Genomic DNA, 13,916 nt, shown 5'->3' on the forward strand with positions numbered 1-13,916 from the left:
GGCGGTACCCAAATTTATATATTAGATGGAAGATCGGTGGCTTGAAAATCAATGTAATTTGGTCAACAGAAAGGAGACTACGGGGTACCGGGATAGGATCCAGGCAACCTTCCAAGGTCAGAATATAATCAACTCCAGAACTTATCCCGTGAAATAGATATACCTATATAGAACTCATCCTATAAGGCACAAAGTTTCATTCACATAGAGCGTATCCTACCTGCATGATTGATTATAGCAGGGGCTCATTAGCTATAAGGTAGCGCAAGTCTCAAGTGCTTACTTCGCTAGTAAGAAGGAAATGAATCCATCAATTCAATACTCAAATCATGTGTGTCGCATAAAGATAAGCTAGGAGTTTACTGAATAGAGTTGAAAGAGATGACTAAACGTATTTACCTTGAGCATGCAATAACCGTGCCCACAAATGTGGTAATATTCATAAGAGTAAACAATGTGCATGTTTAATAACAGTGCCGTATAATTAACGATCGTTGAAGCCAAGATATTACTGTTGGATATTGAGGTCGTGCGCTCCAGCATTAAGAAGGTTTTCGCCTAACAAGAACCTCCTTCTCTTATACCTACAGAATATCGACATATATTGATGTTGCTTCTCGCCTTTTGTAGAATTCACCAGTATTAGCACCCGCTCATAAAGTGCAAGAATTAACTCTCGTAAAGTGTTAGCTTGTTCATAGTTTGAGTGGTCACAGTGGCGAACCGAATGTATCGTGGGGAGTGGTTAAGACGTATTTCAACTTGTAAGACACGCACGCGCTGGAGCAAACGGAGGGATTTACCTGATAACACACTCTGATAAGCTTCTAGCAACATTTTTCACAGATTCCCAATCATCGATGGCGATAGTATTTATAAGAGAGGTCCGTCTTTGGGCATCTTGTGAAGTGACATTGACGCAAGAAGTGTCCAAAAGAAGTTCCACAAGACTATACCGCAACTTCCCAGGCTGCCATCAATTTCTTGTACGTACTGGGAAGTCAAGGTACCTAGTACTGTGCACACCAGAGGGCGCGCGCACTAGTAACCTGCTGCTGATCGCTATTGATGAAATGTAAGTTCCAGAGATGAGTCATTGAAGCCGCGCGTCTTCCGCACTAAAGCGTTAGTCAACAACGCACATGATCCAATAGTCCACCTCCATAAGTAGTCTCGAGCCTATAGACCCTGGGAAATCAAAATACGTAGGAACCTGCTGCTGATCGCCATTGATGAAAAGTAGGTTGCCAAGATGAGTCATTCATAACAGCGTACTGCCTAATTAGACTAACTTCTATTTATACCGTAGATCTGGGAACTCTTTGGCTCCATACCTCTCAATTAGGAAGATTTCAAATATTGTGGAAGATGGACACGCATCACCAATGGAGCCTACCAGACCCTCAACTGCTTGAGTGGGCAAGGCAACTTCTGAGAAAGCTTGCAGGTGATGATTCTGAGCGGCCCCAACAAACCCTGCAGAAAGGCCCCAAGGCCGCAGCACTGGTTCTTGCCTTCCTCGATGATATTGCCTCTCCGGATAAACTTTTGAATGATTTGGTTCCCTACCTCTTTGACTGCCTATATTCTTCTCTCGAAAAAGACTTCGACGTTACGCTTGCATTATCCGATCTAGAATTTTTTGCTTCGTGGGAACGAAAACGAATGGAAACACTAAACGAGACTCTGCATCAATTTATTAAGACCTTTACTGGTGGAACCGCGCCGCTTTCTTATGCATCAGATCATGGACATATGGCAGCGGTCAAGTTGATTATCTCCACGGAGGGACTCAAGGGTAGCACTCAAACCTACGATGAGGATGACCCACAGCCACTGTCGTTGGCAGCACGGAATGGACATAAGGCGATAGTCAATATGTTGCTCGCCACTGAGGGTATTGACCCTGACCACCGCGAAGAAAGCTGGGATGGCCAGACACCACTGTTGTTGGCGTCACAAAATGGGCACGAAGCAATCGTCAAGCTTTTGCTTGCCACGCCGACTGTCGACCCAAACATTGAAGACTGGAGTTACCAGACACCACTGTTGCTAGCCTCACGCAATGGACATGATGCCGTGGTCAAACTATTACTTTCGCATGGCGTGGATCCAAACTTTCAGAATTATTGGGGGGAGACATCTCTTCAAGTGGCAGCAGAGCTTGGAAATGAAGCAGTCATCAAGCAGCTACTGGCTGCGGAGAACTGCCAGGCAGAGATTCAAAATTCTCGAGGTGAAACAGCCTTATCTGTGGCCGCAGAACTTGGTCATGCAGCTGTAGTCAAACTCCTTCTTGCCACAGATGGCGTCAATCCTAGTATTAAGGACTCGGGCGGACATACACCACTGTGGTGGGCGGCAAGAAATGGTCATTGTGCTGTCGTTCAACTGTTCTTGACTATTGGGGATGTCGATCCCGACATTAAAGGGACTGGTGGCTACACGCCCCTATCATGGGCAGCGCGAAATGGCCATCAGGACGTGGTTGAAACATTACTTGTAACAGATGGTGTTAGCCCTGATGCGAGGACCTCAGATGGACGCACACCGCTCTCCTTGGCAGCAGAGGCTGGAAATGAGGCAGTCGTCAAAGTCCTGCTCAACGCGCAAGGTGTCAATCCAAACTTCTCGGATTCAAAAGGACGCGCGCCGATATGGTGGGCTGCACAAAGTGGAAACGAAGCTGTAGTCAAAGCGCTGCTTGCAACGGAGAACACAAGCCCGGATACCAAGGATTTCGACGGGGAGACACCCTTGAACTGTGCGGCACGGAATAATAATATGGGAATAGTGCGACTACTTCTTGCTACAGACGGAGTTGATCCTGAATCTAAGGACACTCAGGGCCATACACCACTTTTATGGGCGGTGTATTACAGACATGAAGAGGTGGCCAAAGAATTGATTGCTATGCAAAGCGTTAATCCTGATTCTGCAAATTCTGACGGACAAACACCATTACTATATGCTGCAGAATATGGAAACGATGCTCTAGTTGAGCTGTTACTCTCCACAAATCGCGTGAACCCTGAGTCTTGGAATTCAAACGGAGAGACGCCGTTATGGTGGGCAGCGCGAAACGGGCACCTGGAAGTAGTCAAGCTACTACTTGCAGAAGGCGCTGATCCCGAATCTAAGAGTCATAGTGGGGAGACAACACTATTATGGGCGGCACGAAACGGCCACGAGGCAGTGTGCAGGCTACTTCTCGAAACAGGGATCGACCCTGAACCCCAGAGCCCTGGTAGGGAGACCTCGTTATGGTCAGCAGCACGAAACGGGCACGACGCGGTGGTTGAGCTACTTCTTGCGACTCAGAGGGTTGATCCTGACTTCAAGGACTCCAGGGGAGAGACGCCGCTCTGGTGGGAGGCTCGGAATGGGAATGAGACAATTGTCAATTTGCTGCTTTCAATGGGAGTCCATCCAGATTCCGAAAATTTAGATGGACAGACGCCACTATCTTGTGCAGCAGAATTCGGGCATGAGGCTGTAGTCAAGTTGCTTCTTGCCAATGGTGTCAACCCCAACTCTCGGAGTTCCAGTGGAGAGACGCCGCTTTCTTTAGCGACAGAAAACGGACATGAGTCCGTTGTACAGCTGCTGAGTGAGGCAAGAGCATGAATAATTCGCAGATCATAAATTTTGCTGGTATTTCCACCAACCTCTTACCTCTGCTGGAAACAATGACTTTTTTATCTTCACGTCCGAGTCTGTTCGTTATAGTCTTGTCTGTACTAAGGGTCTATAATCACCATCTCGCCCCCGTAATATAGCTAGGTCGACCAGGAAATTGAGTTACCTTTCTTTTGATCCAAAATTTGAAATTCATTCAGTGATGAGGGAAGTTTAAGACTTAGCAATTCGTTCTGGCGATATTTCAAGGTACTTCCCCCAAAATCGGCGGATCTTCCCGAGGTCCGCGCGTGGGTCTTAAATTAAACACTGTCCTTCAGATCCACAGCGTTGTCCATTGTCGAATCATAAAGCGGGCCGGCGTACAGTCCGGCAACTGTTCGATACTGGTCAGTGGCACAGACCTTCATCATGCCGGCTATGATATTTCAACAATGGTCAAGAGCCCACAATTCTGGGGCGGGGAAGAGCTGATTGAGATTGATCTAAATTTTAAAATTGTCCCACGAGATTACCCACTGGGCTAGCAGACCGATAGTGCCGGTAGGGACATAGGGACAGAGAAACAGAACAACGGACAGTCATTGGATAGTCAAGCTCGTTATCACGCCCCCAATATCGCGAAATCCGGCGCAAAAAATTTGTTCTACTTTGTCATATTTACGCCATGTTTGCCACTAGTGCGTGAGGGGAAAGTTGTCCGGTACTCGGGAGCATGTTATGAATCAATTCAGGGATTAAATAGATGGAATAGAATGGTCGAATAATACATGTATCCATAAAAACCATTTTGACAGGGCTGAATGAGGGGTTCTATAAACAATCAGAAGCCAAAGGCCAAGCTAGTTGTTTTGAATAACGTGTACAAGAGTCTTTATGCACCCACTGCGGAGGTCCGGCAATAGCTTGACAAGGATCAATAATACTCCTGCAGCTGTATTTACCATTCTGAAGCTCGGTTATCAGGCTACTCCAATCATATTAATGATAAAACATAAGTGATATCCGGACTCCGTCGGGTCTGGTGGCCCCTCAGCAGCTCAAAATGGGGCTCTTGTAAGCTTTTGCCGCGTAATCGATGTTCGGTCACAGGGTCAATGATCACATATAGTCCAAGGCTCCGCGTATATATCGACCATTCGATAAAATCAATACAAAGATCTGGGAAGAAATTCAACGATATGCCAAACGTTAATCACGATGGTTTCGAACATCGCCTGGCTCTCATTAAGGCGATTCTGCAGGAGTACGGTCTACAGGTACTTTTATGATCAAAGAACGAGCTAATGAGGGAGAGGAAAACAACTTACTAACATGACGAATTTTTAACTTCTAGTCCACCGAGATACATCCAATCGCGTATGAAGAAGACTGTCCATTCCAGTATAATAACTTCATTTATAAAATCAAGCTCTCGAAGCCAGCGACAGAAAGCTCTTTCTTGAGTGCACCGTCTTACACTGTCAAGCCTCCCTTGACAGGTGTATCTACATTAGTACTCCGTCTGAGCAATCCTCAGGCGATGGGTCTGAATCAGACTAATCGGGTACAAAATGAGGTTGCCGCTATGAAAATCGCACGCGATGGATTACGCACCTTTCGATCTGGCCTTGAAGTCCTTGTTCCCGCCATCTACGCGCGGAAGATACCTTCGTCAAGTGAAGATACTCCTGGCTTCGGTTGGATTATGATGGAGTATAAGAGCGGCGTGCCACTAGATGAATACTTTGTCGGCCTACCTACCACCATGAAAAAAGATATTCTCGAGCAGATTGCAGATACCATCGCCGGGATTGAGGGTTCCCAGCTTCCTTTGAAGGTAGATCAGTTTGGTGGATTGACGATAGGAAAGGAAGGTATCATCAGCGGAGAGATGACGACCATTCAAGGTGGACCATGGAAGACCTATGAAGCTTGGTGGCAGGATAGACTTAGAGATCAACTGAAAAGTGCAGATAAAAGTCCGGTCCTTGAGGGATGGCGCCCGGGGGGTAAGCTTCGCGATCGCATTGAGGATTTTATTGCCTATGAGATAAGTAGCATATTCACACAAGCGGGAGTAGATTCCAGCAAGCGAGTGCTTATACATGGGGATTTCAGTAAGTTTCTGTTCGATCTATTCTCGTCTGTCTGCTGTTAGTTAAGTTGTTGACTATTATCAGCAATGAACAATATGCTTGTTGACCCAGATACCAATCAACTTACAGCAGTGCTCGACTTTGACTTCTCTCACATCGGTCCTCCAGCTCATCTGTTCTTTACGGTACTGCAAAGCCTAGGAACCAGCGCCGATCCAACTGGTGGCAAGCTTACCGAGGTTCAGGGACTTGAGACACTGAACCAACTAGCGGAACTGGAACGTCTCATCTGTCCCTTCCGACTCGCTGTACCAATTTTTATAGAAAAGAAGACGAAAGAGGAACTAGCGCAAGCTAGACTTCTAGCAGAACAGGCCCTGGTCAATCAGTTAGGGCTCTGGGGTTATTGAATAGAGTTATCATTATCGCTAGTATTCTTCTGTTCCATTGGTAGTTACTATATCTATATCAAGCTTTCAATGGCACCTGGGGATGATGTTGGCTTTTTCTTCTAGGGTAATTGATTTTCCATTGATCTACATGCTTACAATGGAGCTGACGTGGTAGCCCTAAACTAATTTCCTACATTGTATTATAGTCGAGACGTGCAAGTCACTTGAAAATACAGTTTAGAATGAAAATTTTTATGTCATTTCACCACGCATCGTTTTTACAATCAAATTCCTGAATTATTTCAAGTCCTGAGATATTATCTCAAATCGAAGCTTCTAATTTCCAACGGAAATCAAATGACATGCAGAATGCGAAAGTGGTGACTTAATTTTCTAAATGGACTATTCCCTAGTATCTAAGTCATAACGGGGGGAAGGAGATGTCTTTGTCGAGGGAAGAAGTTGACCGGACTTGCATGTGACTAGCTGGCCTCCATTTCAGCTCGAGAATAGGGAACCATATACTTGTATAGCATTTAATTTGTGGGGTTGTTCATCCAAATGATCTAGTTTGATCCCTTTCATCCATCACCATGACTGATGATCCTACTTCCGGTCGTCCTGAGCTCCTTCAAGATGCCGAAATTCTCGCTCCGAGTAATCTTCGCTAGATTTGCAGACCGAGGAGAAGAGACACATCGCTGGTTCGGGATGGTTTGTTTCGATTACTTGGGGTGTGAAATTAGAGTGAAATTGCTAAATGCATGTAGTGGGCGTTGTTTTTGATGAGCACCTTAACAGCTGTTTTCGTCTACTCTCTGGATAATACAATTGTTGCCAAAATCGCTTCGGTAAGCACACCCCCTCTCTAAATCTCCATGTTATTATTCATGCCAGCCCCAGAAGAGAGGGAAAAATTACTGACGAGGCTCTTCCTGAATTTATGAGAAAATTGTCAACAAGTTTAAAGCGGTCGAAGATTTGCCATTGCTGTCGGTTGGGTATGTAGTTGATGAAAGTCATGGCAATTAGAGGGAAAGTCACCGGCTGACAAGGTCTCAAGGCAGAGGCAAATATTCGCCAATCAGGAAGTCTCAGCCCCATATTGAACACGACGTGCAGCAGCAGCGGCAACAGAAAGAATGCTATTGGCGGAAGCGCTCGTGTCCATGCGCCCGAAGCAAAGGTATACTATGATATTGGCCCTACTGTCGACAGCTGCTATCGGCCAGAGGAAGAAATGACTAGATCGTGGTAGCTAGGAAACTGTCAAATTTATATTCTGAGATGGATCGAGGAGAGAGAGAGAGAGAGATCTAGCTAAGACACGCAACACGCTGGAGTAAACGCATAGGGTCAGGTGATCCCACACTCACCATAGTATACGAGGAGGCTTTCAGCTAGGTACGTAAGTAGATATATCGTATAGGTCTCGAAATTGGTACTTAAAGAGAAGTGAGCTCTCATGAAAGGAGGGTCAGGCACCCAGGCACTCAGGCACCCAGGCACCAAGCCCCTTAGGCCTCTCGACTACGCCTTCACTCCCTCTGATCCATTCTTCACTCGCCTTTCTCACACATGGCACAACTACATACTACTAGTAGATCTCAAAATATTACTTCAATCTTTTACCATGGCCTGTCAAACTTTTGTTAGGGAAGTATGAATGAGATTCTTCGGCCTCAGGCACCTCCAGCCCGATCCGGAGCTTAAGTCCGCGTCAGCAGATCCATCATCTCGACCTAAGCCCTCCACTCATACCAATCCGTTCTTAGCTAGACCCTCCCCGCCTTCTCGCTTACACATATTAGTCTTGGCCCCAACGCCTCATCCTCGTGGACGACAAAAGCTCTCATTTATCACCATGCATCCCCCATAGTCGTGATCCTAAGTATGGCAAACTCTACGACTCGGGCCAAAGGCCAAGGTATTCTGCAGTTAGTATCTAACCATGGAGATCAATATCAGCATCGAATTCATGAAGCATGAAACCCTGACACTCGAATAGGGGAGGAAACCCCTCACAGTATGACTCTTCCAACCCCATCGTGATGTTTATCATTCAGGTATTCAATCTACATTTTCTATATCCCCCTCTGTTTACGTAAATATGAAAGGCGAAGCTAAATATCCGCTAGGCGGGCATTATTATCATTTTGTGCCGCCTGGTTCACTGGCCGCTATCCAAGATCCGTCAGCCCAAGGTCATTGCAGAGGTCATAAGTGGGATTATACTGGGTCCGTCAGTGATGGGCCATATCCCCGGGTTCACCGATACCATCTTCCCTACCGCCAGCCTGCCTAGTCTGAGCGTCGTGGCGAACCTCGGGCTTATTCTCTTTTTGTTTTTGGTGGGGCTGGAGACGGACCTGCGTTTTCTCATCAGTAACTGGCGGGTCGCGTTGAGCGTCTCTGCGGCAGGAATGATTCTTCCATTTGGACTCGGCTGCGCGATCTCCTATGGGCTTTACAACCAGTTCCACGATGATGCTGGGACGGTCCCCGTGAAGTTTGGCACTTTCATGCTCTTCATCGGTATTGCCATGGCCATCACGGCGTTCCCTGTCCTATGTCGCATTTTGACAGACTTGAAGCTCCTTGGCACTCGGGTTGGTATCATTGTGCTGTCAGCTGGTGTGGGGAATGATGTAGTTGGCTGGATCCTCCTTGCCCTTTGTGTGGCCCTGGTCAATGCGGGAAGTGGAATCACAGCGCTCTATGTTCTTCTCGTAGCGGCGGGATACGTGCTGTTCTTGACCTTCGTGTTCCGACCGTTTTTCATACGCTTCCTTGAACGAACCGGAAGTCTGCAGAAAGGCCCTAGTCAATCCGTCGTGATGTTGACTTTGCTGATTGCGTTGGCGTCGGCGTTCTTCACTCAAGTGATTGGAATCCATGCAATCTTTGGGGGCTTTCTCATTGGCTTAATCTGTCCTCATGAAGGGGGTTTTGCTATTAAACTGACCGAAAAGATTGAGGACTTGGTGGCCGCACTGTTCTTACCATTGTACTTTACATTATCCGGTCTCAGCACCAATTTGGGCTTGTTGGATAACGGGACTGTCTGGGGTTATGTGGTTGGCATTATTGCCATTGCCTTCACGGCCAAGGTCGCTGGTGGTGCGATCGCTTCTCGCTTCTGTGGGATGCTATGGCGTGAAAGCTTTGCCATTGGTGTTTTGATGAGTTGTAAGGGGCTGGTAGAGCTGATTGTGTTGGTAGGTCCTCGTTCTACTGTTGAATTTCCTAGAAGCAGAGGCTGACGCTTGAAATCTAGAATATTGGCCTCCAAGCCAAAATCTTGAGCACACGCACATTCACCATGTTTGTTGTCATGGCACTTGTCACCACGTTTATGACCACCCCTTTAACTGTTTCCCTCTATCCAAATTGGTATCAGGTCAAGGTTGCCCGTTGGCGACGGGGAGAAATCAACTGGAATGACGAGCCTTTGCAGCAAGACGGTCGTTCAGACAGTATTTCTGCTGTCAAAGAACAGGTCAAGACTGTACCGGTGCGGAAGCTTCTGGTCTATCTTCGCCTTGATGGTCTTTCTGGGATTTGCACATTGGCTGCTCTCATGAGCCCCAACCGTGGAGCTTTGCCCATGCCTCGGGTGCACCCAACAAAGACACCCAAACAAACAGATCAGACCGTGGAGGATGCAGTTGCGCCAGGAGATGATGAAACGACAGCTCTTCGAGTGCATGGCGTTCGTCTGATGGAGCTGACAGATCGTGACTCCAGTGTGATGAAGGTTTCGGCTGGAGAACATGCACTATGGGACCCCGTTGTCAATACCTTCCGCGCATTTGGCGAGTGGCACGATATTTCTCTTATGGCCGGTGTATCGGTAGTCCCCGAGTACAGTTACGCCGATACTGTGGTGAACATGGCCCACCAAGACACATCAGACCTCCTTCTCTTGCCATGGAGTGAAACTGGAACACTAGCCGATCGCCAAAATGGTCTTGAGGTCAATACAGCCGGTCGCTTCGCCAATTCCGAGTATGCAAGCTTCGTGTCGGATATCCTAGACCGAGTCACTGGCCATGTAGGCATCTTGATCGATCACAACCCGGAAATCTCCAAGCGATCCACAACCCAGCGCTCACCTAGTGGACTAACCATCCAAGGCACCACATGGACTCAACCATCGACGGGAAGTCGTTCTCACCACGTTGTGCTCCCCTTCTTTGGTGGCGAGGATGACCGGTTCGCTCTACGATTTGTCCTCCAATTGGCTCAGAATGATCACGTCACAGTCACTGTTATCCAGGCGGTGGGCTCACAACCAGACACATCCAGAGCCACAAGATCGAGTACCCCGACAGATCTTATTTTCTTCGAGACGCTTCGTGATTCCATTCCATCAAATCTCCAAGAACGCGTGGTTTTTCAGACACCGATGGTGCAGGGCACCATCAGTGACCCGGCCCAGTTCGCCCTTACTGCTGTTCGGGCTGAGTTAGAGCGAATTTCTCATAGACCTGGTAGTATTGTCGTTGTCGGGCGCCGTAGTAACGCTTTAGAAGCAGATATTGACATCGACCCGGAGGAAAGTGTTGGTACCCGCAGTCGTTACGCGCTGGGAAGATTTGGGTCCGTGATGGTGCAGCTGGAGAACAAGGTGGTTGGCAGTGTATTGATCCTGCAAGCTGGTACTAATACTCTGCTCGACAGTCATTAATCGTTGGAATTAGGATCTATTTGAATTTGCTCTGGTTTACGTTGGACCTCAATATGATACTCATAATTGCAAGACCTTTTTGGGTAGGAAGTGAATCACCATAAGATATTGACAAATAGAAGGAGTTGGCAGGGCACTAGATCAGACAACATTTGAAATATCGAGTTCTTTAGATCCCCAACAACACGCTGCTCGCGTTTTAAGGACAGAAAGCACGGAATGAGTTCAACGGCAAAATACCAGGCGATAGCGGCAAAGGCAGCACATATTCCAGTGAGGACATCATCTCCATCCACGTGCTTGTGTGTCAGCGAATTCACAAAATCAGAGGCAGTATTAGGCGACATGGGGTGAATTGTCCTAAAGGGTGAACATCGCTCCATCAGTATTAGAAAGGGATAAAATTCGAAAGGAATGTCCTAACTCCTGACTCCTTATGCGGGGAAGATGGAGGAATGGGGAAGGGATGTGGGCCTATGGATCATTTCCTGGTTAGAAGAATATTGAGTAACTTGGATGATTGACGCGACTATTGAGCTCTTGAATCAAGGTTTTTGCGATCAAAGGGGAAAGAGAACAAGATTTGCAAGTGGATGAGAACATTGGAGAAACGTTTACTAAACCTTGGAACTTATATCTTCCATATACATGTACATTACAAGTAACTGCTCAAGTGCTAGTAGTCTACTTTCCTGACGGATTACAGAGCCTTAGGAATTCCACTTTACTAGTGGGTATAGCTGGGATCGTGCACTGTAGATCACATAATTGGACCTATTGACTAGTGATATGCAGGGATGTCAAAGCTTTTTTTATATAATACATGTATGAAGTTGATTGGTCTTTGGTGAGACCAGGAATGCGAAAATAAGGGAAAGAACAGTCTACAGTACTTATACTGTTCGTAGAATACATACATACATATATATGTACGGAAATGTTACTCCTTCCCTGTAAGTTTATTACCCTCACGAGTATACATAACTAATTGACGACAATTTCGCTCTACTTCCCGATCTTCTGTGATAGAATGCGCCTCAAATTCCTTCTTCATTTTGTTGAACTAAATAAGGGAAACCTGGTCCAGTGACGTCATGATAAATGTCGATCGATCGATCGATGTATGATTTCCCAGATCTTACAGTACAACAGGCCAGCAACGCGTAGATTACACCGCTAGTGATGCGACGGACATTCACCCTCCCCATCCGACCGTACATTTCCACTCGATTCTTCAATCCCATTGCTATGGCGCCCCGAAAGCGAAAAGCGACCAAAAGCGAGAGTCCTGACATAGACACGAAACAGGATGCCGGTCTGACACACGCGCACAAGAAAGAGCGATTGACCGACCTGCGATCTCCACACCACAATGCCAAACAAACCGAAGACTTTGGTATCGTTCTACGCGACTTTTACCCCCCAGAAATGGCAAATGAGCGGTGCCAGGCCTACAATGATGGGACCCTTGAACGACCGATCGAGACTCTGGAGAAGGCATGTCGCGATACCGCTGAGCACCGACGCTCCACGGAAGCAGGCCAAGCGGTGGTGCACTGGTTCAAGAGCGATCTGCGTCTACATGACAATCGGGCCCTTAGGATGGCCTTTGAATTGGCCAAGGAGAACCAGGTGCCCCTAATCTGCCTCTATATTCAGTCCCCCGAAGATTTGACTGCTCATATCGCTAGTCCAGCTCGAGTGGACTTTACTCTACGCAGTTTGCAACGGCTCCAGCAGGACCTCGCCGAATTGGATATTCCCCTCTACATGGAGAGTGTAGAGAAGCGGAAAGCTATCCCGAGCCGCATTGTAGAGCTATGCCAACAGTGGCAGGCCAGACATCTTTGCGCCAATATTGAGTATGAAGTGGATGAGCTGCGCCGAGATGCGAAGATTGTGCGCCTGTGTGCTGATAATGATATTGATTTCTCTCCCTCGCACGACACCTGTGTTGTCACACCCGGTGCCCTGAGCAGCGGGCAAGGCAGGCAATATGCGGTGTACACGCCCTGGTTTCGCTCATGGTTGAGGTTCCTTAAAGAGAATCCAGATTATCTGGAGGTGTCGGAGGAACCTGGATCCAACCCGGGCGATGTGCGGAGCAAGTTCTCTGATCTCTTCGACTGCAAGCTACCCAGCGCGCCTGAGAATAAAAAGCTGTCTGACAAGGAGCGGAAACGCTTCGAAGAACTCTACCCGGTGGGTGAGCACGAAGCTCTCCAACGATTGGAGAAATTCTTGGAAGAAAAAGGTCGCAAATATGAGGAGATGCGCAGCATGCTATCTGGGCAGCACACATCCATCCTTAGCCCGTACTTCGCCTGCGGCGCTCTCAGTGCTCGCACTGCAGTAGCAGCAGCCAAACGAGCAAATAAGAATCATCTCGACCGATATGACGCGGGCTATATGACTTGGATCAGTGAGGTTGCCTGGCGTGACTTTTACAAGCACGTATTGACCCATTGGCCCTATATCTGGTAAGACATACTTGCCATCATTTTCACGTCCCCGCTCACCAGATTACAGTATGAATAAATGCTTCAAACCAGAACATACTAATATCGAATGGGAATATGATCTAAACCAATTCCAAGCCTGGTGTGATGGCAAAACTGGCTTTCCTATCGTGGACGCCGCGATGCGACAACTTCGCCACTGTGCATGGATGCATAACCGGACCCGAATGGTGGTTTCCTCTTTCTTATCAAAGGACCTCTTGATTGATTGGCGTCGAGGAGAGCGATACTTTATGGAGAACCTGATCGATGGTGACTTTGCATCTAATCATGGTGGCTGGGGGTTTGGCTCCAGCACCGGTGTTGATCCCCAACCATACTTTCGTATTTTCAACCCTCTACGACAGAGTGAGCGATTCGATCCTACTGGAGATTATATCCGGCGCTGGGTACCAGAGCTGAAGGATGTGGAGGGCAAGGCGGTTCATGACCCATATGAACGAGGTGCTGGGCCCATTGCGGAAAAGAATGGGTACCCTCGACCAATCATAGAGCACGCAGCAAGTCGGGAAAGGGCATTGGCGCGTTATAAGAAGGCGTTACAGAAATAGTGCACATGACTATCAACTTTGAACCCATGGAGATATTAAGAGGCTGG

The 13,916-nt window shown here is 47.4% G+C and overlaps 4 protein-coding genes across 4 annotated transcripts; all 4 read left to right on the forward strand.

Moving 5' to 3' along the window:
- Nucleotides 1–1,368: 1,368 nt before the first annotated feature.
- On the forward strand, nucleotides 1,369–3,627 carry N7520_008391 (ankyrin repeat domain-containing protein; the record flags this gene model as incomplete). Its single annotated transcript, XM_057142325.1, has 1 exon — nucleotides 1,369–3,627. The coding sequence occupies one exon, from the start codon at nucleotides 1,369–1,371 to the stop codon at nucleotides 3,625–3,627; it is 2,259 nt and encodes a 752-aa protein (XP_056996331.1).
- A 1,193-nt stretch (nucleotides 3,628–4,820) lies between these two features.
- N7520_008392 (phosphotransferase family protein) lies at nucleotides 4,821–6,127 on the forward strand (the record flags this gene model as incomplete). Its single annotated transcript, XM_057142326.1, has 3 exons — nucleotides 4,821–4,898; nucleotides 4,976–5,738; nucleotides 5,802–6,127. The coding sequence occupies 3 exons, from the start codon at nucleotides 4,821–4,823 to the stop codon at nucleotides 6,125–6,127; spliced, it is 1,167 nt and encodes a 388-aa protein (XP_056996332.1).
- A 1,875-nt stretch (nucleotides 6,128–8,002) lies between these two features.
- On the forward strand, nucleotides 8,003–10,799 carry N7520_008393 (Kha1p; the record flags this gene model as incomplete). Its single annotated transcript, XM_057142327.1, has 4 exons — nucleotides 8,003–8,046; nucleotides 8,118–8,175; nucleotides 8,248–9,327; nucleotides 9,387–10,799. The coding sequence occupies 4 exons, from the start codon at nucleotides 8,003–8,005 to the stop codon at nucleotides 10,797–10,799; spliced, it is 2,595 nt and encodes an 864-aa protein (XP_056996333.1).
- Nucleotides 10,800–12,047: 1,248 nt separating this feature from the next.
- On the forward strand, nucleotides 12,048–13,869 carry N7520_008394 (deoxyribodipyrimidine photo-lyase PHR1; the record flags this gene model as incomplete). Its single annotated transcript, XM_057142328.1, has 2 exons — nucleotides 12,048–13,279; nucleotides 13,329–13,869. 2 exons carry the CDS (start codon nucleotides 12,048–12,050, stop codon nucleotides 13,867–13,869), a joined length of 1,773 nt encoding a protein of 590 aa, XP_056996334.1.
- Nucleotides 13,870–13,916: the final 47 nt, after the last annotated feature.

This window comes from Penicillium odoratum (assembly GCF_028828045.1).
Source record: "Penicillium odoratum strain IBT 22623 chromosome Unknown utg000005l_segment0_segment0, whole genome shotgun sequence".
NCBI classification, from domain to species: domain Eukaryota; kingdom Fungi; phylum Ascomycota; class Eurotiomycetes; order Eurotiales; family Aspergillaceae; genus Penicillium; species Penicillium odoratum.